The sequence below is a fragment of the Monocercomonoides exilis genome (assembly GCF_001643675.1).
Source record: "Monocercomonoides exilis strain PA203 chromosome Unknown scaffold13-1861174, whole genome shotgun sequence".
Taxonomy (NCBI): Eukaryota; Preaxostyla; order Oxymonadida; family Polymastigidae; genus Monocercomonoides; species Monocercomonoides exilis.
The window spans coordinates 958,947-984,683 of NW_027150558.1; the positions used below are offsets into that span (position 1 = coordinate 958,947).

The 25,737-nt window shown below is 39.6% G+C and overlaps 3 protein-coding genes across 3 annotated transcripts; 2 read left to right on the forward strand and 1 right to left on the reverse strand.

The window, feature by feature from the left end:
- Positions 1-2,304: 2,304 nt before the first annotated feature.
- MONOS_5879 (uncharacterized protein) lies at positions 2,305-10,688 on the reverse strand. Its single transcript, XM_067876064.1, has one exon. The coding sequence runs from the start codon at positions 10,621-10,623 to the stop codon at positions 2,431-2,433; it is 8,193 nt and encodes a 2,730-aa protein (XP_067730810.1). The 5' UTR covers positions 10,624-10,688; the 3' UTR covers positions 2,305-2,430.
- Positions 10,689-11,283: 595 nt separating this feature from the next.
- On the forward strand, positions 11,284-12,450 carry MONOS_18592 (uncharacterized protein). The gene is made up of 3 exons (XM_067871625.1): positions 11,284-11,436; positions 11,511-11,581; positions 11,649-12,450. Exons 2-3 carry the CDS (start codon positions 11,512-11,514, stop codon positions 12,230-12,232), a joined length of 654 nt encoding a protein of 217 aa, XP_067730811.1. The 5' UTR covers positions 11,284-11,436; position 11,511; the 3' UTR covers positions 12,233-12,450.
- A 2,356-nt stretch (positions 12,451-14,806) lies between these two features.
- Positions 14,807-25,111, forward strand: MONOS_5878 (uncharacterized protein; the record flags this gene model as incomplete). Its single annotated transcript, XM_067876063.1, has 2 exons — positions 14,807-14,843; positions 15,126-25,111. 2 exons carry the CDS (start codon positions 14,807-14,809, stop codon positions 24,590-24,592), a joined length of 9,504 nt encoding a protein of 3,167 aa, XP_067730812.1. The 3' UTR covers positions 24,593-25,111.
- Positions 25,112-25,737: the final 626 nt, after the last annotated feature.

Consider the following 25,737-nt stretch of genomic DNA (forward strand, 5'->3'; position numbering starts at 1 on the left):
AAACAATTGAAAAAAAAGAGTTTCTCAAGTTATAAAATAACCAAAAATGTTAAAAAGGAAAGTTTAAACACAATGCCAACAAGGAAAACACTCAGTTTCAAAAACTCGTGGAAACACGAGCAAAACATTGATCAAAAAATAAAACTTAAAAAATTCAGATCTTTTTTTTAAAGAATAAATTTTCAAAAATATTAAGCATACAACCTTATAATAATATATTATTTGTTTTAAAATTATTCTCATTGAATACAAGCTTCTGTATGAAGCAATACAAGAAAAAAAAAATTTAGGATCTAATAAAAAACGGGGTACTAATAAAAATCTGACCCTATTTTTTCGCTTTGACCAATAACAAAAAACAAAAAAATGAAATTTTTTGTTTTGGGAAAATGAAGACAGGGAAAAAATTATTAGGAAAAAAAGAATTTTAATTGAAAAAATAGAAAAAGGAAAAAGGAAAAAAAAAAAGCTTTAATTATGATTTCGTTGTTGTTTTTGGAAATATCGAAAAATTCACTTGTCAATGATTTTTCACAAAATTTTTCACAAAAATGAAAAAAATGTACGAGAATTCTTTGAGAGGTAAAAATTATGTTTTGAAACGATCCTTTGGTGTAATTGCAGAAATACGGGTGAAAATTTTTGAAATCAAACATTTTTTTGAGGGCAAATTTCAACAAAGTTTCTGAACATTTGATTATCAGTTCTTGTTGTATTGCGCAATGCATTGCAGTTGTCGCAGATGCTATCATTGGAAATGCAAAAAAGATAATGAACTATTTCACAAAAGTTGAAAAATTTATTGGAACGCTTCATCTTTTATCTTTTAAATATTTTTACTGATGCCATCGAAAAAAAAAAAAAAAATTACAACAATAATCACCCAATTAATGCTGCTTGTACCGACAATTTTCAACAATATTTCCGCCTTCTATAATTCGAATTCGAAAAAAAATTCAATTTGGGTGTTCTTTTATAACTGGAACTTGAAATAAAATTTGCCGAATGAATTCAGAAAATTTCAAGATATCATTATACCAAATTAATAAATCTCACTCAAATAAAAATTGTTAATAAAAAATAAAAAAAAAAAAAAAAATTAAAATCAAATTTTCGAAGTTTTTTTTTTCAATTTTTTAAAACCATCACACTAATGATAATTTTTTAGAATATTAATATGTTTTTTTGAATGTCCCAATGGAAAGAACGTATTTTCAATCGCACTCTTTGAATAGCCAAAGACAAGAATTATTTCTGCAATCATTTTTTTGTTTATTTTGTGAAAATGAAAATATAAACATCATTTTTAAATATAAAAAAGTATTTCTTTCCTTTTTGAAAATACATCATATAAAGTTATTTTTCTTTTTTTTTCAAGAATAAAAATGAAAGTTTTTTTTTAAAAATACATTACTTGAGAATTATTAATTAACTAAGAAATCTGATGAGATATTAATAATAATAATTTCTTCGAAAAAATACAAGTTATTCATTTCAGAAAACAAAAGGATTTCATTTCAAAATTGTATTATTCTTTTTCGAAATCTTATAAGATATTTCTGATATCAAATATTTATTAATAGAATATGAGCAATTTTTCGCGCAAAAAATTAATAAATTAAAAAAATAACGTTAACATAAAGATAGATGAGAGAAAAATAAATAAACTCATAAAAAGAACAATTTTTTTTCAGTTAAGCAGATTTAATCCTAATCAAAATGATTGAAAAAAAAAAAAAAAAAGAACAAGAAAAAGACAAATATTTGAAAAAAAAATATTGTTTAAATTAATGTTGAATATAGTTAATAAAATAGTACTTTTAAATTTCTAATATTTTTTCTTGAAAACCAACCTGCCTCAATGGCTTAGTTGGCAGAGCGCTTGCCTAGTAAGCAAGAGGTCCGGAGTTCGATTCTCCGTTGAGGCTTTATTTTTCTAACTATTAAAGTGTTTTTTTAAACATCCATTTGAAAGAAAGAAAGTAATTGAAAAGTGTTATAGTGTGTATTTTTATACATTCCATACAAGAAAGCAACCAATTGTGTAATTTAAAGTGAAAAATTCTCGATATATCAATTGTTTGATGTTGCCTACCGAAATAGATAAGAGATATTTAAAAATATAATTGAAAATGTTATCATTTATATATGTGAATTGATGTCTTAAAACCAGAAGCATTATTGAAAGAGATGTCCTTTTCGAATTTCATTTTATAGACAATGATCTCTTTTTTTAACACATGATAATTTTCTTATTATGAACGAGAATGCTTTTTTGATGGATGCACCCAATGAAAGTTACAGTAAATTACAAATAAATAATATTTTTATGTAGAAAGAAAAAAATTTAAATCAGAGACTTTTCATGAATGATGAAAAAATTAATTTATTGAAAACAAACAATAAAAAAATGTTTGTATTTAGAAGTCATTACTTTTGTTCAGTTGGAAACGTGGGGAATGAAATGTCATGGGTAAGAGGCTCTGGAGCATTCGACATGGAAACGTGTCTGAGAGATTTTTCATGCAAGTTCGTTGAAGATGTGTAAGATGATGATTTTGCTGTTGAAGATCTTTCTTCATTGACATTTTTCACCATTCTTTGCTTGTCTTTCTCTGAATGAGCTGCTTCTCCATCAACATCTACCTCCATTCCGTCACCATCTGCCTCTGCCCCCACATCCACCTCCCCCTCACCCTCACCTTCTCCCTCACCTTCCCCTTCTCCTTCTCCCTCACCTTCTCCCTCCCCCTCAGCATCATCAAACGATTCCCTCTCCTTCATCATCTCCCCTCTCTCTTTCTCCGCCTCCAGTATGATTATCTCCTGCTGCCTCAGCATTTCTTCATCCTCCGGCGTGTGCTTCCATATCTCCTCCAGCAGATCCCCTTCGTTCTTCTGCCTTTTCCCCCTCGTCAACATCCCAATCCTCCCCAGCTCTTTCATCACCCTCGCGGCTGTGCTAAACTCTGCTGGCGTCTTCCCCATTCCACTTATACCACTTATGCCATTAATACCATTAATACTGATTCCTCCTCCTCCACTTCCTCCACTTCCTCCTCCTCCTCCTTTTTCTCCTCCACTTCCACTTCCACTTCCACTTCCATTTATTCCCATTCCCATCCCAATTCCGCCTTGTCTCTCAAACGCAGCAGCTGCTGTGACAGCTGCCACTGCTGCTGACACACGCTTGCTGTCACTGGAAGATGAGCTGTGGAGATCGGAGGACTTTGAAGAAAGAGAGGAACTGCTGCTGATGTTGCTGAGGGAGGAGGATGAAGAAGAGGAAGAAGAAGAAGAAGATGATGATGATGAAGATGATGAATTGCTTCCTTTCCCTGCTCCTCCTTTTCCTTCTCCTCTTCCTTCTCCACCTCTTTCTCCACCTCTTTCTCCTCTCACTCTACTACTCCCTTTCTTCTGTATTCTGCATATCCCATCCAGCGATCCATACTCCGACGCATCGTCCACCAGATCCACTCCATTGCCAAAGTACCTGAAATCCACAAACCCTCCCAAACGAGGAAGATACGTCTGCCGCACGTTTCTGAGCGTCGGATGCACCATGTTCGGTGGCTGTGTGCGCTGCAGCACAGACAAGGCAGACATCGGGTTGATGAAGGGGGAGTCCACACACATCGGCTGGAATGCGCTTGTCATTGCCCTGGGTGTGGTGGTGACAGAGGCAGGGAGCTCAACAATCTGAGGAGGTGTGAATGACAAAGGCTGCTGCTTGGAACGCTCTCTGCGTGCGTTGTCTCGAAGCACACCAGCCAGCTCATTGTTCCGGCGGCGGCCTTCGCCTTCGGTGCTTGTGGAAGAAGAGGAAGAGGAAGAGGAAGGAGGTGGAGGGGAAGAAGAAGGAGAACTGTTGGGAAGAGAAGGAGAAGGAGATGGGGTAGAAGGAGAAGAGGAAGAGGAAGAGGAGGAAGAAGAAGAAGAGGAAGAATTTTGCTGATTGAAAGAAGCAGATCCAGGTGAAGGAAGAGGTGTGGGCGTAGCGAAGTCATTTGGCAAAGCTGTGCTTGAAGAAAGAGCAATTGAAGGAGAAGGAGAAGGAGAAAGTGAAGGCGAAGGCGAAGGAGGATAAGATGGAGAAGGAGAAGGTGAGGGAGAGGGAGAAGGAGAAGGCAATGGAGAAGGTCCAGGTAAAGGTGTGGAACTTGTTGAAGCATTCGAATTCATTCCATCGTTCTTACTTGGAGCAGAAGAAGAAGAAGATGATGAATCCGAACCAGAAGCATGAGGCAGCACAGGGTTTGGCACGATATTTCCCGAGCGTGTCGGGGCCGGCGGAATTTGGCTGACCATCTGCTCTTTGAACGCCCTTGCCTCTTTCTCCCTCTCCTTCGCCTGCTGCGCAGCAGTCAGCGGCCTCCGGCTTCTCCCCTCTGAGCGGAGCATGAGGCGAGAGGTGTATATCTGAGGGAGGGAGATGGGGCTGTCGGTCCAGAGTGTGGTGGCAGCTGCATAGTTCAAGTTGAGGGCAGCAGAATATGCCTTTGAAAGAGGATCTTCATTGGCAGAAGAGGAAGAAGAGGAGGAGGTAGTGGAGTCTTGCGGGTCGATTGTGTGGAAGGAGATGGAGGGTAAGGGGTGGGAGAAGGGGAAGGTGTTAATGTTATTAATGTTATTGTTGGAGAGAGAAGGAGATGAAGCAGTGGATTCAATATCCATTCCAATACTTTCTTTTCCTTCTCTTCTTTCTCTTCTTTCTCCTTCTCTTCCTCTTTCTTCTCCTTCTCCTCCACAGTTCTGCTCCATAATCAAGAACGCCGATAAATCCGGATCAACTGCAGCCCTCAGTCTCGATAGGAAGGGATTCACTTCAACAATTGTTGTTCTTGGAGGAGGTACTTGCTCAGGTGCATTTGACTGATGGCGAGAGCTCTTTGAATGCCCCACGGCTGTGACGGCAGCAAGGGCGGACGGAGAGGAGCCGTCAGGGTTGGAGAGAGAGGAGGAGGAGGAAGAAGAAGAAGAATTTGAAGAAGTGGAAGAAGAAGAAGAAGAAGACGTCGGCGTTTTCGCATTCAGAACAACCGTTTTATCGTCACTTGCTCCCAATCTGGTGCGATCTCCAGGGGACATTGACGATCCAGGCGAAGGAAGAGTCTTTGTTGCTCCTGGAAGAATGTCATCTTCGCAGAGGATGTCCGGCAAAGAGGAGAAAGTGTGTGGATAATCAGCTCGGATATTGAGGTACACGCCTCGCAGCGTCTGGTCTTCGGGTGAGAGATGAAGAGAAGACAGATGAGGAGGAAGAACTTGGGGCATCTCGATGATGGAGGGGTCGAAGGAGGAAGAGGAGGAGAGGAAGGAGGAAGAAAGAGAAGAAGATGATGATGAAGATGATGATGAACTCTGTGTATTGTATTGTGTATCACTTTCATCAACTTCCATTTGTTTACCTTCTTTCTCTGCTCTTTCTCTTTCTCTTTCTCTTTCTCTTTCTCTTTCTCTTTCTTCTCTTTCTCTCTCTAATTCTCTCTCTCTCTCTTCTCTCTCTTCTTCCAGCTGCCTCTCCCTCGCCTCCTCTGCCTCCACAATCGCCCTGTACTTCCTAATCATTCTGCTTCTGTGTGTCAGCATTTTCTTCATCGATTCATTGGGAGTGAGGCGAACAGGTGCTTCAAATGGAATAAGCGCTTGCCCATTCTTTGAGAGATCAGAGGATGAATGAGAAGAAGAAGAAGAAGATGATGATGATGAGAAGGAAGAAGAAGATCCAGAACTGAATCTGGTGGAAGAACGAGAAGAGGAAAGAGGGGTTCCCTTCTCTTCTCCTGAGTGCTGATTGTATTCTGTTGAGGATTGAGTGGAATTACTTCCATTGCCATTGTGATTGGAGGAAGAGGAAGAGGAAGAGGAAGAGGTAGAGGAGGAAGTGTTGTTGAATGAGCCGTTCCTCTTCTGCTTGTCTGAAGATTCTGATCTGTTATTTGTTCCTCTTTCTCCTTCCTCCTCCTCCTCCTCTTCTTCTTCTTCTTCATCCCCATCAGCTTCCATCGTGTCCAATGCTGTGTACCGCACATCCATCTTCGCCATCGGCGCCATCACCAGCGTCCTCCCCAGCTTCCTCGCAGCAATCCTCTCCCTCAGATCTTTCTCCAGCGCCCTATCCAACTCGTCCTTCGTCTCCTCCATCTCTGCCTCTGCTTTCTTCGTCGCCTGCGCCGCATCGTCTGCCAGCACCTGCTGCCTCTCCTTCACCACTCCTTGCCTGTGCCTCTCCCGCAGCTTCTCCAGCACTTTCCGCACCACAAACCCTTGCTCATTCAGACCTCTACATCCTATTCTTTCTCTCAGCTTCCACCGCATTGCCAGGTCTGACACCCACTGCGAATAAAACGCGTTTGCTTGGCCGGCTGTGCGGCTGATGGGGAAGTGGATGAGGTCGTCGGGCTGTGGATGGGCAGCACGGGAGGAAAGAATAGGGGCAGGAGGGTAGGGGACGAGGGAATGAGAGGATAAGGAGGAAGAAGAGGAAGAAGAGGAAGAAGGAGAAGAAGAAGAAGAGGAAAGAGAGGAAGAAGAATAAGAAGGAGAAGAGGAAGGAGATAAAGCAGATGAAGATGAAGCAGAAGCAGAAGCAGAACCAGAGCCAAGTGATGACTCGTCGTGTATCTTCGTGTGGATCTTCGCAGATGTGGTGGGTGTGACGCGGATGGGGTATGATGGAGATTGTTCTGCTTGTGCAGATTGCAATCCATCTCTTGTCTGTTGATTATGTTGATGCTGTTGATATTGATATTGATTTTGATGTTGTTGCTTAATCTGCTGCTGTTTGCACTGCTTCTTCTCGCTCTCTGCCTGTTCTTCTCTTTTCTCCTCTTTCTTCTCCTCTTTTTTTTCCTCCGTTTTCTCCTTCTCGTCAGCCCCAAACGGATCAAAAGGAGGCGCAGGGATGTTTCTGAACAGCCGCCTCTTCATGCTGTTGATGGCAGCGATCGGAGGAGAGGCTGAAGGGTAAAGCGGGGATAAAGAGAGCAAGCGAGAAATAATGTGGAAGTCGCGGATGAAGTGGATCTGGCTGGCAGTGAATGCTTCTGTCTCTGAGTCTGTCCACATCACATCCTCAATAGCCTGCTTCACCTGGTTGTTGAAGACCACTCCCGTGGCATTGTTCGCAAAGTTGAAGGGGAAACGAAGAGAGGACAAGGAGGCAACACACGAAGGAGCTGCATTTCTTCTTCTTCTTCTTCTAATTGTGCTGTTTTTTTGTGGTTTTGAAAGTTTTTCATTTGATTTTTCGATTTTTTCGATTTTTTCGATTTTGCCATTTTTATTGTTTTGACAGTTGCACAAGCAATTTCCATTGTTTTTATCATTGCAATCACTGAAATAGTTGTATTTTCTTTTGATTTGTGAGAAATTAACTGGAAGACCCGAATTTGCCTTAAGATTCACTCCTGTTTGGCTGCCGATCCACCGCAGCTGCTTCTCTGCCTCGGCCATTTCTTCGTCAAATTCCTCTTCTTCTCCTTCTTCTCCTCTTCTTCCTCTTCTTCCTCTTCTATTGCAACAGCAATTGTGACAAACTTGATTGCCATTTCGAACTAACTGCAGCTGATTATTATTCGATGGGTTGTTTTCTCCATTCGCATTCACACTCACATTAGCATCGTTCTTGTTCTTGCTTTCCATTCCTTCCTTATCAGCCACTCCATCTCTTCCATTCTTATCTTTCTCCTTCTCTTTCTCTTCTCCATTCCATTCCTCCTCTTCTCCCTCTTCCTCCTCCTCCTCCTCTTCTTCCTCCATCTCCTTCTCCATCTCCAATGGATCTTCCCTCACAAACCCGCCCAGCGGTGGAATTCTTGCTGCGTTCTCTTCCCATCGCTGTGGGTCATACCAGCCTCCAATCGCTGGCAGTATTTTTCGCTCGCTTTTTTTCTCTGAACTGGCTGAAGAGGAAGAAGAGGAAGAGGAAGAAGAAGAAGAAGATGATGATGATGAAAAAGTTGTACCTGATTTATCATTGTCTTTACTTCCATTTCCTGCTCCTTGTGCTGAAGATGACGAATCTGTTGAAGAAGAAGAAGAAGAAGAAGAAGCAGAACCAGATGCTTCACCAGCACCCTCAGCATTCTCCTTCTTCTTCCTCCTCCTCTTCCTCTTCTCCTCCTCCTCCATCTTCCTCATCTCCTGCATCGCTTTAAATTCTTCATCCACACAGTCATCGAACGCTGCCTCTTCCTCTTTCTCCTCGTTCACATCCATCAACCACTGCTCCTCCACTGCCCCCATGTGCCGCACAAACCGCATCGTCGCTGCACTTGCTGAATGCGGGTGGAACTGCGCGGAGGACGCCAGCAGCGCGGCTGAGGGCTGCGGGAGGTCAGCTGTGGGGATGTTGTACCAGGGCTTCTGAACAGGCGCAGAGACAGAGAATGTTGGGGGAGTGAACTGCGGGTAGAAGCGGCAGGAAACAGGCATGACGAGGAGGCGGGTGTAGTTGCTGTAAGGAAAGCGGGAGTGGAGGAGAGAAGAAGGAAGAGCACCCACACGGCTGCTGGTGAGGGTGGGCGGGACGACGTCGGTGTAGCGGGAGAGGTCGGGTGGAGGAGGGGAGGAAGGAGGAAGAGGAGGAGAAGGAGAAGGAGAAGAAGGAGGAAGAGAAGAAGGAGAAGGAGAAGAAAGAAGAAGAGAAATACGGGGCTGAGGTTCTTTTTCTGGGGGGTTTTCTTCGGTTTCTTCTTTTTTACCTTCTTTTTTTATTTCTTTTTCTTCTTTTTCGTTTTTATCTTGTGTGTTTGAGGAAGAAGAAGAAGATGTTGATATATCTTCTTGTGATGTTTGTGTTGTCTGCGTCTCAGGTTTCTTTTGGGAATTGTCTGTTTCTTCATCAGTACTATCCATCTGAATGTCACTTTTGATTGAAGAAGAAGAAGAAGAAGAATCAGATGAAACAGAAGAAGAAGAAGATGATGATGGCAAAGTATTATTTGCAGAATTAATCTCCTTATCCATCTCAAGCACAGTTGGCGCTAATGAATCAGAAGAAGAAGAAGAAGAAGAAATTGTTGCTGTTTCTTCTTCTTTCTCCGAAGTTGTATTCGATTTTTGCTCATTCTCTTTGCCTTGTCCAGCCAGCAGCTTGCTTTCTTCTTCTTCTCTGTCCATTTTCATAGACAGATCGCTTGTTGCTGTTGGATTGGCGTGCTCTGAATCATCCACTGTGTGTGAAGGAGTCAATTTTGAAGTATCATCATTCATTTCTTTGCGTTTAGCTTCTTCTTGTTCTTTCTCTTTCTCTTTCTCTTTCTCTTCCTGCATCGTCTTCATTTCTTCACCTGATTTATCTTCAATCATAGCAAGTTTCTTTAATTCTTCATTTCTGTTACACATTTTCTCTTCTTCTTCTTCCTCCTTTTCTTCTTCCCTTTCTTCTTCCATCTTTATCTGCTGCACACGAAACACTGTGTGCTCATCCGGCGGGCGGTACATCACAAGGCTGCTCTGATACGCAGCAGCCGGCGATATCAGCGCCGCTGCGGGCGACGAAATCTTCCCCGCCGCAAACCGCGACGCCGGCGACAGGATCACCTTCCCTCCTCTCGTCGTGCTCTCGTCTCCCAATTCTCCCTCATTCACTCCACTTCCCATGCCACTCAAGCTTCCAATTCCCCCTATCCCGCCAAGCCCTCCAATCACTCCTAACCCACTTAACCCTCCTGCAAGCCCGCTGATGCGCCCGTCGCTCCGCTTCCCGCGCTCCCGTTCCAGCACTGCTGCGTTGTGTGCCAGCTGGCTCTCCCGCTCTGTCTCCCGCACTGCCCGCTCGTCGGCATACTGCGCATAGGCCTCTGAGCGTGCATAGCTCGCAAGCACGTCAAACAGGAACGTCGATGCGGAGTAGTACTGCACATACCGCCGCACTACAGCTAGCGATTCTTCAGGCACCCCGCGATGATACTGCACTGCTGGCATGATTTGGTAATGATTGCCTTGATTTGAATGATCTTGTGAAAAACTGCTTCCTTGATGTTTTTTGCAAAGGGCAAGACGAGCAATTTGGTGATAATGCGGAGAAATGTGCTTTGCCTTTAATATATTTGAACAGAATGATGTATAGTTAGGTGAGAAAATTGGATATTCAACAACAACAAATCCATGTTTCTTCCAACTTGGATTGCAAATATCCACTTTCTTTTCAAATCCCTTTTCTAAATGAGAAGGATTACATTTTCCTTTGCGTTTTTTAAAATCTTTCCAATTCGCTATTCCTTTTTTGATTGAATCATGAAGATTTGAGATATTTGATTTTGTAAGATTTGGTTGTGGTTCGTTAAATACGCATTCGCGTTCGCTCGAAAAATTAATCATTTTTGTGTTATTGACATTCATCATGCTTCCTAAAATTAATTTGTCAGAATTTTCTCGAATATAATTCTTTTTCATCATCAATCTTCTTCGATGCCATTGTGAATAAGAAATATAAGTTTTTCTGTTATCGCACCACCCTAACTCTTCAAATTCCTTTTCTTTATATTCTGCTTTTTGAAGATTTAATTTCATAACAGAATTTGTCATTTCTTTCCAATTTTGAACTCTCTGTTCATAAGTAATATCAGCCAACGAAGAAATGCTAAAGCACAGCCCATGCGACTTATGCATCATATACAAGCGTAATTGATTTAAAAATCTTCAAATCTGATAAAATAAAAAACAAAAAAATAAATAAACTTGTGTGTTTTAAATATCCTTTTTCAAAAAGATCTTGAATTATCAAAAGTACGTACATTTGAAAGTTTTTGAAACCTTATTTCAACAAGGGGGCATAGCGCAGCCGGTAGCGCGTAAGTCTCATAATCGCTGGGAAAGCTTAAGGTCGGGAGTTCGAGCCTCCCTGCCCCCAAATTTTTGATTTTACATCATTTTTGGATGTTTTGTATTCTGAATATTTTCCAACATTTTTCTCAAAGATTATCAAATGTTTATTTAACTGTTGCATGAATTTGTGAAAATTCGTTAGAACGTCTGCGATGTGATAAAAATTTTGTTTATGAGTTAATTGAAAATATATGTCCTTTAGCTTTTTTCTTTTTGTCAAGAAGAAAACGAAAAAAAGATTGTGAAGATAATTGAGATCACAATTATTGCAGATAACCTTGAGCGAAGTGATGAAAAAGCTTATTTACGCCCATCACCAATTTTCCACTTCCAAAAAACAAAAACAAAAACAAAAATAAAAATAAAAATAAAAATAAAAATAAAAATAAAAACTAGTTAATGAAAAACCACAAAAATAAATAATTTATTCATCAAATTATTTGTTAAATGGATCAAAAATCAAAGCAGAAGATCTCCTTTTTGGCTTCATCCAACCTAGTCCAGTGTATTTTTTAGCGTCTTCTTTTGCGCTTCGTTTTATTAAACAAAAACAAAACTGTTTGAAAGAGATTTTTTTGGTGTTGCAAGAAAATCTGAGATGCTTGTGTTTTCATTTTTATTTATTTTATTGCTTTGATTTATTCCTTGTTTTGAATATATTTTTCAAAAAACAGAATGAGTTTTCCAGATGATGACAATTTTGAAGATGAAATTCTGACTACGGTCAGAACAGAACAGGTTTCAAGTTTGTTCTTTTATTTGATTTGAACCATTCTGAACAAAATGTTTGTTTATTTAAATTCCCTTTGCAGAATTGTTTTGTGAACTGGAACATAGCAGAAAAGATGAACGAATGCATGAAATCGAAGAAATGAATAGATTAATTGGTGAAATGAATGGAAAAGAATTCAGATCTGTCTTCACAAAAGAACTGTTCAATGAAATGGAAAAAAAGATTAAAAAAAAGAAAATATCTTTGAAAGATTCAGTTTTGATATTACAGCATGTAGGATATTGCAAAATACTAAAAAATATATTAAGATTAAGTTCTGATAATTCTTCATTGAACGAAAGATTGAAGAAATGGATTGTTGATGAAGACAAGAAAAAAGAAAAAAAAGACGAAAAGCTTTTGGCTGATCTTTGTAAATGTTATTTGACTTTGAGATGCAAGTTTGAAGATATTTCAGAGGAATTGCTTTCGATTTGTCTGCCTTGCCTTCTGAAAGTTGCCTTGAACAAAGAGAAAAACGAAGAAACACAAAAAGAAGTGGAAGAGGCTTTGTTGGCGTTGAGTTGCGTTGCAGTGAATACAGTTTGGAATAATTCCCTTTTTGAAGCTTTGTTGCTTGTTTTTCAAAATTTTGTGAGAATGTGGAACAAGAGATGTTTTTGAATGAATTCACAGATATCATTAAATATCATCAAGTTTATTGCAATCTGACACAACTTGCCTATCAATCTGCTTGGCGATTTTTGGTTAGCAGATTATCTTCAAATAAAAGTTTGGGAGAAGCATTTGTGAATGAGCTGCATTTTGCAAGAGAGACAGAAAGAGAACTAGAAGAGCTTTCAAAGTACCTGGATTGGAATAAAAAAGTAGTAGAAGAAGAAGGAAAGAAAAGAATAAAAGGGAAAGAGAAGGAAGCTTTTTTGCGATGGTTTGGAATATTGAACTGTTTCTTTTTCTCTTGCAAATTTTGGACTGAAGAATTTGTGAGGCTCATCAGTTGCATTGCGAGATTATTCAAATCAGCAAGAGAAAATGAAAGAGAAATTAGTATCCAATGCATGAAATCTTTACGACATATTGCAAGAAACAAATCCGTGAAGGTTGATGATCTGATGAATGGAAGGACTGTTGATACAATTGTGGGAGAGCTCGCTCTATCAAGTGTTGATAATTTATTAATTGAACACTGTTCGTCATTTTTCTTTGAATTAAATAAGAGATTGAACGATAAAATGGAAAAAGAAAAAGAGGAGGCGAAAAGAAAAGAGATGAAAAGAAAAATGCTTGAAAAGATGGAAGAAGAAGGATTCGGAGATTGCATAATATCGTTGAGCCGTTGCAGGATTGTTGGTATATATGTATTTTGTTGTCATGCTTAGGAATTTGAAGAATTTATATATTTATTGTTGACTCATGTTCATTTTTTTATTCATTTCATTTAACTTTTATTCAAGGATTTATAAATCTTTTTCTTTATTCAAGATTAATTGACTTTCTCTTTCAAGAAGTGACTTCGATATGCATTGAATTTATTTTCATCTCATTTCAAATCCAAAAAACAGAGTTTTATAAATTGCTAACAAACTCATTTCATTTTTACCTCTCACTTTATTCAACAATACAAAAAAATAAAACTTGTAATTTTTAGAAATTTCTGTCATGTGATTTGTTGTGGAGTTCTTTGAAGGAATTCTTGTTTTGTTTTCATTCGATTCTTTCACTTATTTGTCAATTTTCCGAAGCAGACTGATACAACTTTTTTGTATCATTGACCTTTTTCTATAAAAATATCACAAAGATAAGATAAAAGCAATCAAAGAATTGAAAATAATTCAAATTCTTTTTCATGAAAAAAGAATAGACAGCTAAATATGAACAAACTTGTTATTGCAAAAACAATGCAAGAGATGAAAAGCGATAATTCATCTGAGTAAGATTCCAAAAATAAATAATCGTTAATCGATGATTTCATCTGAAATTTCATTCTTTTTTGGCTGGCTTTCTTCCAATCTGAAAAGAGCTATAAAGGATTAAAAGTTCAATGTTTGTTTGCTCAATTGTGAAACAGTGAGCAAAGAAAAACTCAAAAAAGTTGAGTTTCAAAATGAAATGCTTTTGATTTTCTGAAACATTCACATTTCAATCAGTATTATTCAACGATAATCCATAGAAATATTCACTACTGAGAAAATCAAACATTTCATGAAAGCTTGCGATAACATCCTCAAATCCTTCTTCTTCCATCTTATCAAACAGGATTCTTTTCACTTCCTCCGTTTCGTCTCCCACAACCTCATTTTCTCTCACAGCAATCGAAAGCTTCGCAAAGAATATCAAGAATTCACACATCAGGCAATCATCAAATGTTTGATTGTGAATTTCCATCAAAATGAAATCAAAAACTCCACCTTTCAGCAAAACATTGAAAACAATAAAAGTTGGCTGGTAAATTATCATTTTCACAAAAATGCCACAACATCGATAGACAACATCACTGCGATTCTCCCTTGCTGCTCTGCACAACCTTGTAATGCAACCAGTCAAATCAGCAAATTCTTCGTCATGAACCTTGGATTTCGTTATGAAATCGAGAATTGTTTGAATCCACATCGCTGCTGTTTACATTTCTTTCGATTTTTTCCGCTCTTCATTCTCCTCCAGTCCACACATTTCTTCAGCAGGTTTATCTTTTACACCACATCTCTCGCACACTGCAATTCATCCACTGTTGCACATTCCAAATATCTTCCTCCTTGAAATCGGTTAAAATGAAACACCCTGACAGAGTGGCGTGCAGTCGTGTCAAATTTCCATGCTCTTGGTAATGTTTGATGTTTTCCACAACATGCCCAAAATATGTTTCTTGCTCAACTGTTTTTTAAATATCAAATGGAGCTTGTTGAGATGATGATCCTTTCATATCAGACTGAACTTGAAAACCAGAAATGCAAGTCGAATATGGTTTCACTCTGAAAGTGTATCGTTCAGTTTTCTTTTGCGATCAAGATATGTTCATGGAAGTCACCTCATCAGCTCCAGATTGAATTAATGAAAAACAAAGAAGTGGAAAATGATGAGTCACGGGCTGGCCATCAATGGAAGTGCGGAGACATTAATGGATAAATCATAATTACGGTGCATCCATTTGATGGCAGTGAAACAAGACTTGTTTTTGAACAGCAGAGCGCACAAGGCAAAAAGAGTGAAGCTTTTAATCATTCAAAATCAGAATTCAACATGGGGAAAAGACATTCGATTATTTCTTCTGACGCCAGTACGCACATACAAGAAAGCTTTTTAGAAATTAAAATTAATTTGTTTGTTTTCCATTTTGCTCAATATCACTTTCAGTCACTATTTTCTGAGAAAAGGATTATTTGCAAATAATCAATGATTCATCCGTCCTTTCTTCATCCATAAACTTTCTGTATTAAACAGATAATTATTTTTATATAACAGAAGCAAACTTTGACAGATTGTCATTTCTGAAAGTTTTGTTATTTGATCATTGATATATAATAACTTTATTTGATCACAAAATTTTTTACAAAAATAGGATTTTTGTATTTCTGCATTGTCGCAGCTTTTGAAGCTGCAAATGGAGCGTTTGGAAAAAATGAGATATTTTCCAGCAAGAAGGTGTCAATTTCGACAAGACTGCAGCAGACATTTTACGGCGATTCTTCAAATCGGCACTCTTTGTTTCTTTTGGCAAACTCTTCGTTGAAAATTAATGATATTCTTTGTGTTGATTTATCGCAGTGTTCTATTTCTGTTCTCGATGGAGAGTCTACGCTTTTTTGTGGAAACACAAGATTTATTTATTCTTCGAAAGCATTTACTCCGTTTGCCTCGTCGGGCTCTGTTTTCCTTGCTAACATTTCGGTAGACATTTCTAATTACAAAAGACAGTTGTCTTCTATGGTGTATTTGCAAAATGAAGCTTCATCTGGCATTAAACTGATTAATTCGCATTTCTCTGATTTCAAGGTATTATCAAGTAAATCTTCGTCTTTACTATGCTCAGGGATTGGAAGATATGAAACTGTCTATCACTGTTGTTTTATGAACATCACTACCAAGGTGAAAACAGGAAATGAAGCTGCAGCAAAGGAAAATCATTCTTTTGTTATTTCTTCGACAATAAAATTATCCACATTTATTCATGTTCACGATGCATTTTATGGAGGCATTGTTCATGGGCTTTCTTTTACTTCACCATCGCAAGATTTTGTCTGTGATCTTTGCGAATTTTATGACTGCTCTCATTCAACTCCTTCGTCATTGTTTCATGTTTCTCGAGCAAAGCAAAGCATAACAGGGAAAGATGCAAATATTACTTCTACGATTTTTAAAGATTGCGCAGGAACTAACGGAGGAGGTCTTTATTATGATGGAGTAATTTTTGGTACTATTAATTATAATCTGACGGTTCAAGATTGCGTATTTGAAAATTGCTCTGCAAATTATGGAGGAGGGATATACATAAACGAAGTTGGATGTGGAACCATAAAAAATAATGCTTTTTATGATTGCAAAGCAAATTACGATTTGGGACCAGATTTTTATGTTTATAAGTTCGATTGGACTACTAATGTGGCTAATATAACTTTTGCTTCAAGTTTTACATATAATGATGGAAATCGAGTGCATATGGCTGGAACAAATTATTCAAAGCTTATTAAAATGGATGATTATCAGATTGTTGCGTCCGACGGAAGTGCAACAGTTAATTGTGGATTAAGTACAAGCACAGCGTGCAAATCAGTCAACACAGCCATCAGCAATAGGCGACCAAATTACTTGAAGAGAATCAAACTTCTTAACGGGACTTACAACGAGACAGATTCTTGGACCATTAATTCAGCAAGAGGAAAAGTGGATGCGTTCGGAGAAAGTCAAACAAAAGTGATTTTTAATTTGAGTAGTTACATTGGAACGATGATTTCTATTTCTGGAGCTGTCAACATATCAATTTCCACATTCACGATTAACGTGAACAAAGATTATTGCAGGATAATCAATGGTAGTTCTTATAATTTCGACCTTTCTGTTTCTGACATAACGATTTCAACACCAAGCAGCTGGACAACATACTTATCTTACAGTTTATTTAATTTTGTTAACGGAACTCTTTCATTCAGTCGTGTGACAACAAAGAACATTAGATTAACAACCAATTGCTTATTTCAAATGGCAAATGGAGTGACAAAGGCAACATTCTCGTTATGTAATTTTACGAATATCACCATATCAAATAATAATTCAGCCATTTTCAGCGCAGGATATCTCCCAAAATCCCTTGCACTTAGTAACTGTTCAATATCTTCAATATCAAGTCTTAATTCAACAGGAGTGAATGGCGGCGTGCTGCGCTTAGATGCTGATGGGCCTCAGATCAGCTTTGCGAATACCACATTTACAGGTTGCTGTGTCAGCTCAAGCAGCGGAAGAGGAGGAGCATTGCACATCTCGACAAATGGATCGCTATCAAAATTTGTCGTTAGCAAATGCCAATTCTTATCGAATCAAGCGTGTTTTGGACGTGATGTTTTTTTGTGTGTGCCATCATTGCCAAATGCAAATCTTGACTCTTATTATTCTGCCACAGCAACTTCGACGTATGTGCCTAATCGAACGAATGCGTGGTTTGGAAGTGATGATGCCACATTTCAGGGGGATTTTGACTTGATGCCGTTCATCTTTGGATACACATCATCGATCATTCATGCTTCGAATGCGTCGCGAGGGGATGGGAAGTATTGTGGGTCAGTAATTGCTCATTGCGGGACAATTACGCAGGCTGTTCAACGCCTAAATGGATCTTCGCCCACAGTCAAAGCAAATGGCACAGTTGCTGTGTCTTCTTCAGGAACAGATGTGTCGAACGTTGCCATTCGAAGAAATGAATCTGCAACAAATGCAATAATAACACTTGATGGAATCACAGGAACTGCGAGTTCTGCTCTGATATCGTCAGGTGTGTTTCAATCCTTGAATATTGATTATTCAGTCGACTCAGCTCCTCGAGGAAGTTCAATTCAAATCCTTTTGAGCGGGTCAAGTGGCGTTCAGACATTTACAAATTGTATTTTTGTTGGAAGTGCTTCAAAATCCTTGACAATTTCACTTGTTTCGATCAGCGGAGGCAGCCTTGTTCTTGAAGATTCATCATTAACTGCTTCAGGCGATTTGAGATGCTCTCGTTCTTCATTCATCATCCAAAACGGGAATTTCGATTTTTCCAGTTGCAGCTTTGCGAATCTCATATTCACTTCTGCTAAAGCAGGCCTTATCTCTCAATCTGGGAGTGGATCATCTTCGCAACAAATAGAGCTGTTCAATTGCAGCTTCGAACGAATTTCATCAACCAAAGAAACGAGCTCATGTGTTGTCATTTCTTCTTCGGCTTGCAAAGGCTCATTTTATGCTACATTGTGCATTTTTTCTTCGTCGTCTTGCACAAACTCCATCGATGGAGGAGCCATTTCATTTGCAATTGGAGCGAATAAAAAATTTGAAATTGATGAATGTGAAATATCGTCGAATACTGCCAGTGAATCAACTGGAAAAGGAGGAGGCGTATTTCTGCTGATGAAAGACACGAGCAGCGATTACAAATTTACTGACTGCAGCTTCGAGTCGAATAAGGCGAAGTATGGCAAAGATATATACATCCAAGCACCAAGTCTGAATGCTTGCGTTTCATATGAAAAATTTGGGATTGCTTTCACTTCAGAAACAGATGTTGGAAACATGATGTTTGGGTGCAATTCGTCTTCTGTTGATGAGCATGTTGATCTTATTTTGCTTATGGTTGGGCACAAAGCGATTGTGAATGTGAAGAATGCGGGCTCTGAACATGGGAAAGACTGGTTCAGATGCGGCAATGAAAGCGACCCCTGCTTGACGGTTGAATACGGAATGGACAAAATTCTTGATTCAACTGCCGAAAACAAAGGATTATCAATCATAACACAAGCAGTCATCAGCAAACCAGTTGATTTGTCTTCGATGACGATTTTGTCTTCTTCAAGTTCTTCGCCTTCAAGGCTTCTGTTTAACGTTGCAAGCGCTGCTTTTGATGCAGTTATTTTGAACCACGATTCTCTCACATTTAACAAGATCGAATTGTATTTGCCGTCTGTGCAAAACGTGCTGAAAGCACTCATTTCAACAGATAGTTCACTTATTGCTGATGACACAAGCTTTGAAAGCGAAGAATTGGATTCTACTATTTATTTGACTGTTATTGAAGTCATAGCCGGAACAGTGCTGCTTGATAATTGCTCTATTGGGGAGCACAGCTTCTATCTGGAGAGCTCATTCATCAAATACGCGGGGTCATCAACAATTGCACTCAACCAAACTTCCATTGGAGCAATTATATTGTCATCAACCTTCTTCACAGAGACAACCGGTGGACAAGGCATTTTATCTCTGACGAACACTTCATTCACTCAATGCTCTGCATCTCCGCTAACAACGATGAGCCCGATCATTTCTACTCAACTCGAAGGAGCAGTTAACATTTACGAATGCAATTTCAGCGATGTTGGCAGTCCAGAATGCAAAGAGGGCGGAGTAATCAACGTTTGGCTAAAAGACACAGGGGAAATTAGCATTGCTGGATGCAAAATTGAAGAGTGTTTCTGCAACGAGGCAACTGGAAAAGGAGGATTCCTCTATTTGAGCAAGCGCCAAAGCGAAGGTCAGTATGACTTAAGCGCCGAGTCAGAATACTCAAACAACAGAGCTCATATCGGCAAAAATCTCTTTTTTGATTTTGATTCGTTGAACGCGTCTGTGTCTGCAGATAAGCTATTTTTGCCCGTTGATGATCCAGCTATCGATGGAGGCAAAGAGTATGTTGGCAAAGACGCCATTTTTGATTCAATGGATTTGGCTGCGTTTTTGGTACAGTTTGTGTCAGACAAAGTTCATGTGTCCAGCGCAGGCTACGATATCCTTCGATGCGGCTCAGCAGACTTTCCATGCCATTCAATTTGGAGAGGCCTGAACAATGTGAAGAACGACAGCTCTGACAAGGAGATCATTCTCGGCACGTTGGTCGAAGTGGAATCGTGCTTCGAATTTCTGGATTTGACTCTTTCGGCATCTTCAACTTCGAAAGAAGCAGGAATGATCATTTGCTCAGATCTGTCCCCAAGCAATAAAGACACAGTAATTGACATAGCAGGATGTTGCGACTTTGCCAATGTTATAATTTTGTTGCCATCTGAGTTTATTGGGCAGCAATTGTCAGTCATCAAATCTTCTGCTTCAGAGGGAGTGTTAAAGCTCAGTTCCTGCAATTTTGGCAAGCAAAGCGACTTTCCTTCTCCAATTGAGTGTTCACTCATATTTGCGACCGATGGAAAATTGTTGTTTCACAGCTGCATTGTCGAAAACCTGCTATTTTCCGCGTCGCCTTTCGTGATTGCACAATTGGTCAATGCGACCTTTGAGCAAAATCACCTTATGTCTGTGACACTTCAAACGTCCTCACTTTTGATTGCTGCTGAGGCGCCTGTTCTGCAAAAGCAGCTGAAGAATGCAGGGAGCTGTGAATTCATATTCACGAACTGCTCGTTCGATGACATTATCACAAAAGAAGGCAACTCAAAATCAGTAATACAAGCCAATACACTGTCTTTGGCTCTCTCGCTGATAAATTGCTCGATCACGAGATTAACAGCATTAGAAAGCAACGAAGGCGGAGGAATGAAAATAAAGTTTAGGGAAGGCGGGTCATTGAGTGTTAAAGGATATTCAAGAAATGAGCTCAGCGTTGTTTCTTCGTGCAGCTGCTCGCCATTAACTGGGAAAGGAGGATTTTGCTTCATCGACTCTACAGGCGCCGATGCAAACTTTGTCTTTGAGAAGACAATCTTTTCGGGTAATGTGGCGTCTTTGGGGAAGAACGTCTTTATAACATGCACCGACATTTGCAATTCTGTGAAATCAAACCAAATTCTGATACAGCTCGAAGACTGGACTTCAGATACAAAGGCATTTTCTGGAATAGACACAAAGTATTTCACAGACAAAGCGGTTGATCTTCTCACGTTTTTTGTTGATTATTTTTCTGAGAAAATTGTTGTATCTGCTATTTATGGGGCCGACATTATTTGCTGTGGAAGAGATATTCTCCCGTGCTCCTCCTTCTCAACTGGAATGCAGCACGTAACACGCTCACCCGAATCCGAGCCGCCGACAGCTCAGCTTCTGATTGAGAATTCGGCAAATGTGGAGAATTGTTTTGATCTGTCTGATTGCGAGATTTTGTCAACTCAAAATGCTCCTGCTATTTTTTCTGTTGCAGCATCGTTGACTTCATCTTCATCATCGACTGGATCAGAAGACAGCGTTTTCTTCAACAGCAAAGAATTGAAGCTCACATTCCTCACTTTCTCCGTTCCAGCTGAATTCACATCTTCACAATCAGTCCTGATTTTATCATCAAGCGGAAAGTTTTACGTGAACAAATGCTCCGTTTTGATCAGCACGGATATTAGCGATGCAATTTCTTATTGCTTAGTTGAAGTTCGCTCAGGATTGTTTGAAATGAAGGATTTTTCTCTGCGAAATTTGTCATTTGATTCCAAGCCATTGCATATTTGGGCTGCGGACTTTGTTGGCAAAATTGAGGATTGCCTGTTTGAAGGATTGCGCTTGCGATACCCACTTTTATCAATGAGTGAAAGAAGCACCCCATTTTTAGAAGGAAGCCAGAGTCCTCAATTCGCTGGTTCTTCTCTGATGACTGGCGGTTGCGAACTTGAGCTGGTTTCGTGTCGCATGATCGATATTATCAGAGAGAATGATGGAAGCTGCCTTCTGAGCTGCGGAATATCGAGCAATGCAAAATATCAGATAAACGGATGCGTTTTGAAGAATTGCGAAAGCGGCATTTCAAGAAAAGGAGGGAGCATGATGCTTGCACTTGGATCAGGAAACAGCGATATGATTGTGCTTGACATCAACAACACATCTCTGGGGAAATGCATTGCCTCCACGACTTTTGGAAAGGGAGGAGGAGTTTATTTGGATTGTGAAAATATTCCGGCTGATGGAAAGAGCTGCCGTTTGTCAAACGATAATCCGCTGGGATTTCTGTTTAAAAATGTTCACTTTAGTTTTAACAATGCAAGTTCTGGGCGGGATGTGTTTATTTTGTGTGTGAACATCGAGTCGCAAGTGACGGAAGATCAGTTTTTGATTGACTTTGATGAGTCTGTGTTTGATTCGCAGAATGCGATATTCGGGAGAGATTCTGGCATGAATGCAGAAGAAGGCGATCGTGATTTGATTGAAGAGGTAATTTTCTTCAGAGGAGAGCAGGTGCTCGTTTCATCGAACGGAGAAAATGGAAAGCGATGCGGAAGCTTTGCAAAGCCATGCAGAACGATTGAGGTTGGGGTGCAGCACGTGTCAGAAGGCAGGTTTCGAACAATGTTTGTTGATTTGCTGGCGAATGTTGAAGGAGAAGCCGACTTATCTGGAATAAGCGTGGTATCGCTCGATAAATTGTGCACTGTGTCAATGAACAGCCCAATTGCAAAAAGTGCAGAAAGGGAATGGACCATTTCTACTGAAGAAGACGTTGAGATAGACAACGTAGCGTTTGTGTTTGGCAGCAGATTAAAGATTGCCCATTCGTCGCTGGTTGGAGCATTAGAAGGCAAGCTAAGAATGAATGCGTGCAGCTTCATTGGCAGTGAAAATGGCATTCGATTTGATGGAAGCTTGATTACAGTTGCTGGAGGAACATTTTTAATAAGTGAATCTGCTTTCAGCGATTTTGCAGTCAAGAATAATATCATCAATTGCGAGAGCGGAGCAACTGCAAACATGGAAAGCATTGTTTTGGAAAGAATAAGTGGGAAATACTTGATTTCCTGTCAAGGAAGCACGGTTACAGCTTCCCAGTTAATGGTGAGTTCAGCGAAAGCGCAGGAAGCAGTTATCTCATGTTCAGAAAAGGCGACTCTAAGCTTGCTTCAGAGCGAATTGAAGAATATTGAAGTGAAAGAAGGAAGTGCAATTTGTGTTGATGAAGGCGAGATTCTTGCTACGAATGACAGAGAGGTGGGAAGCGAAAAGGCATTTTCGGCATCACTTTGCATCTTCTCAAATATCAGCTGCAGTGGAAGTAAAGGAAGAATAATATTCTGTCTGGCAGAGAAGTCTGTTCAGTTGTTCAACAATACGCTCGGTTGTTGCTCGTGTCAGATCGCAAAAGGCCAACATATGAGCGTATTTGGCAGCAGAAGTCTGACAATTGATGCTTGCACATTTGATGGATGGAGAGAAATTAGCGGAAGTGCTCTTAATTCTAAAGCGACTGAAGAAATATGCAAATGGAATGGATCGCTTGTTGAAGTTACAGAATGCAAGAGTGATGTTAAATATTCAACGTTTACAAACAGTTCTGCGGGTGCACTGTCTGTTAGAGGAGGGAGCTTATCTCTTGCTGAGGGGGAATTTTCAAGCAATAAACCAGGAATTGATAAATATGATTCTGTTCGAAGAAATATGCTTTGTTCTGATTCAGGAGTTTTGGATGTTGCGAGCTTGAAAGGAGGAGATGGAGTTTTACCAAGTTCATCGATGTGGATCCTGAATGATGGGTGCGTGCTGAAGGGGATTGCTGGAGAACGAGCATCGCCATTTTTTATCCCCACACTTCATTCAGTGGAAACAGAGGAGAATGAAAGCTTGTTGAACCTGATATTCAGGGGCACACTTCTCCTTCCGTGCAACCTGTCTTTTCGGGTTGTTTTGTCTGTTGGAGATGTTGAACAGATTGAGGCATATGAGCTGGCAGACACTGGATTTGTGAGCGAAGAGGAGGTTCATGGTGCAATTGGGTTGGAGATGGTCAGGGGAGCAGAGGCGAGTGCAGAAGTGAGGGTGTGCATTGTGTTTGGGGATGCTGATTCTCCTTCGACGACTCAGTCGTTCATTCTGAAGAACAGAAGCGAGCCCGAACGAAAGGGAGAAGATGATGCTGCCAAAGGAGCGGGAAAGTCTGAATGGGGAATTGCTGCATTTGTGGCTTGCATGATTCTCCTGCTTATTGCTTTGGTGGCATTTGCGATTGTTGTGGCTCTTCTGCGAAGGAAGCTGAAAGATGCGGAAAAGAAAGCTGAGAAGGCGCGCTGGGAATATGCACAAATTGTGGAAAGGATTGAAAGGCAAAAAGAAGAGAGCAGAAGAGAGTTTGAGATGAGCGACATGCCATCCACATTGCTGGAAGGGATGACAAGCCAAATTCCACTTCTGATTAACAACGATGAAGAAGATCTTCCAGATCCTCCTTCGATGAGCAACGATGAAATTCTGAATGAAAATGATCTTCCTGGTTTGGAATCACCGTTGCCATTTTCTGAGAATGCTTCTGCTTCTGGAATACCACAATCTCATTCATTCAATGTGATATCAGCCAAGAAGCCATTTCGAGAAAAGGAGAAAAAGAACATCAAAACATTGCATTCAGTGATTCATTCAGTTCAAGGTAATTTCACACTGGGAACAAGAGCGATGGATGTTGTTGATGGGAAAGAAGTGGCTTTGGCAGTGGCAGAGCTGTTTGAGCATTTGATTTCGGTTGGAGATGAAAGGGTGGAAATGATGGAAAGACAGCTGTGCCCATATTCAATCTTTGTTGAAGAAGGAAACGAAAATGAAATATACATATTGACAGAGGAATTGGAAGATGAAAAACAGAAGGAAGAAATGAAGCGATGGAAGGCACCTGAAGCGGGAGATGAAGAAGAGGGAATTGAAAAGAGAGTTGTTTTCACGCTTGGACTGATTCTTCATGAAATGACAACAGGGGAAGTGCCCTTGAGCGAATGTGATCCAGAAGAAGCACAGGAGATGATGAGGGATGGGGTGCGACCGCTGACAGAAGGAATCGAAGGAACAGAAATGGTTGGAATGATGGAGAAGATGTGGGCAGATGAGCCAAATGACAGACCCAACCTGGCGGAAGTGATAGCATTGTTGAAAGAATGAATGGAAAGGTTTATGTGCATGTTCAGTGACGTTTTATTATTGTTATTATAATTATAATTATTATTATTATTATTATTGTTATTGTTGTTGTTGCATATGCTTCTTATTTATTTTCCTTTTTTATTCTTTCAAAAGAGTATTTTTTTTCTTGTAATGGGGCAATTATTTGTTTTATCAAAATAATGAATATTTTTGAAATGAAATTTGTGTGTGATTATTTGTTATATTTTTTCCCCCAAGAGAAACAAGTTGTTATAAATATGTTTTATTTCGGTTTTTGAATCATGATTTTGAGCAAGCTCTTTGTTGCATTTCACGTGCTCGACTCTTCTTTATATCTTTCTCCGTTTTTATAAGTATTTCCTTGTGGAAGCGTTCTTTTGCAATTATCTTTGCGCGTCACTCTTGCTCTTGCCTTGATGCGATTATTTTTCACTGTGTTATATGATTATTATTATTATTTGAAAAGCTTTTTTTGTTTTTTAATTTTAAAAGAATATGAACTTATTTGAACAGAAAGGAAGAGAACTTTTTTTGAAGGGAGTGAGCGCTTCATGAGCACAGATCCAGATGCTTTGCTGAGAACTCAGCTGTCTGAAAGTTCTTTTTTCATCACTGAATATGTGAATGCTGAATGGAGAGTTTGTGGAAGCTCGTCAACAATTGTTGCTTTTTTGAAAAGACTTCGTCATTGCAAATGAATAGAAGAACTTATTGAGCAACTGAGGTTTCAATATTGCCAATGGACACTTGTCGATTGAATGAGAGATTTGAGCGGTGGATGAAAAGAATGAAATTGAAGCAACTTTATCTTCCTTGATTTTTCTCAATGTTGCTTTGGCTTTGAACAAAGAGTTTGGTTCCAATGATAAAGGAACTGTTGTTTATATTTTGATGATGAAACTTCTTTGAAATGAATATGCTCCAACAGAGCTATCAAATCTGACAAAACGAGAACAAAACAACGGGGGAACAGACAATACCGAACACAATGACTGATTCATTGAATTTGTTTTAGAATGGAATCATTTTCGACAGCTGAAGTGATGTTGATGTTTATGGGAGATCTCATCAGATTCCATGAGCTTCAATTGAATAAACACTTGGTAACTTTTCTTTCAACAAAGATGTCTCCCTCACTCTCC

Coding starts and splice junctions, on each gene's coding strand:
- MONOS_5879 (XM_067876064.1), bottom strand. CDS start 10,623: ATGATGCATAAGTCGCATGGGCTGTGCTTTAGCATTTCTTCGTTGGCT.
- MONOS_18592 (XM_067871625.1), top strand. CDS start 11,512: ATGAGTTTTCCAGATGATGACAATTTTGAAGATGAAATTCTGACTACG. Junction 11,582..11,648: donor CAGAACAGAACAGGTTTCAA/GTTTGTTCTTTT, acceptor TTCCCTTTGCAG/AATTGTTTTGTGAACTGGAA.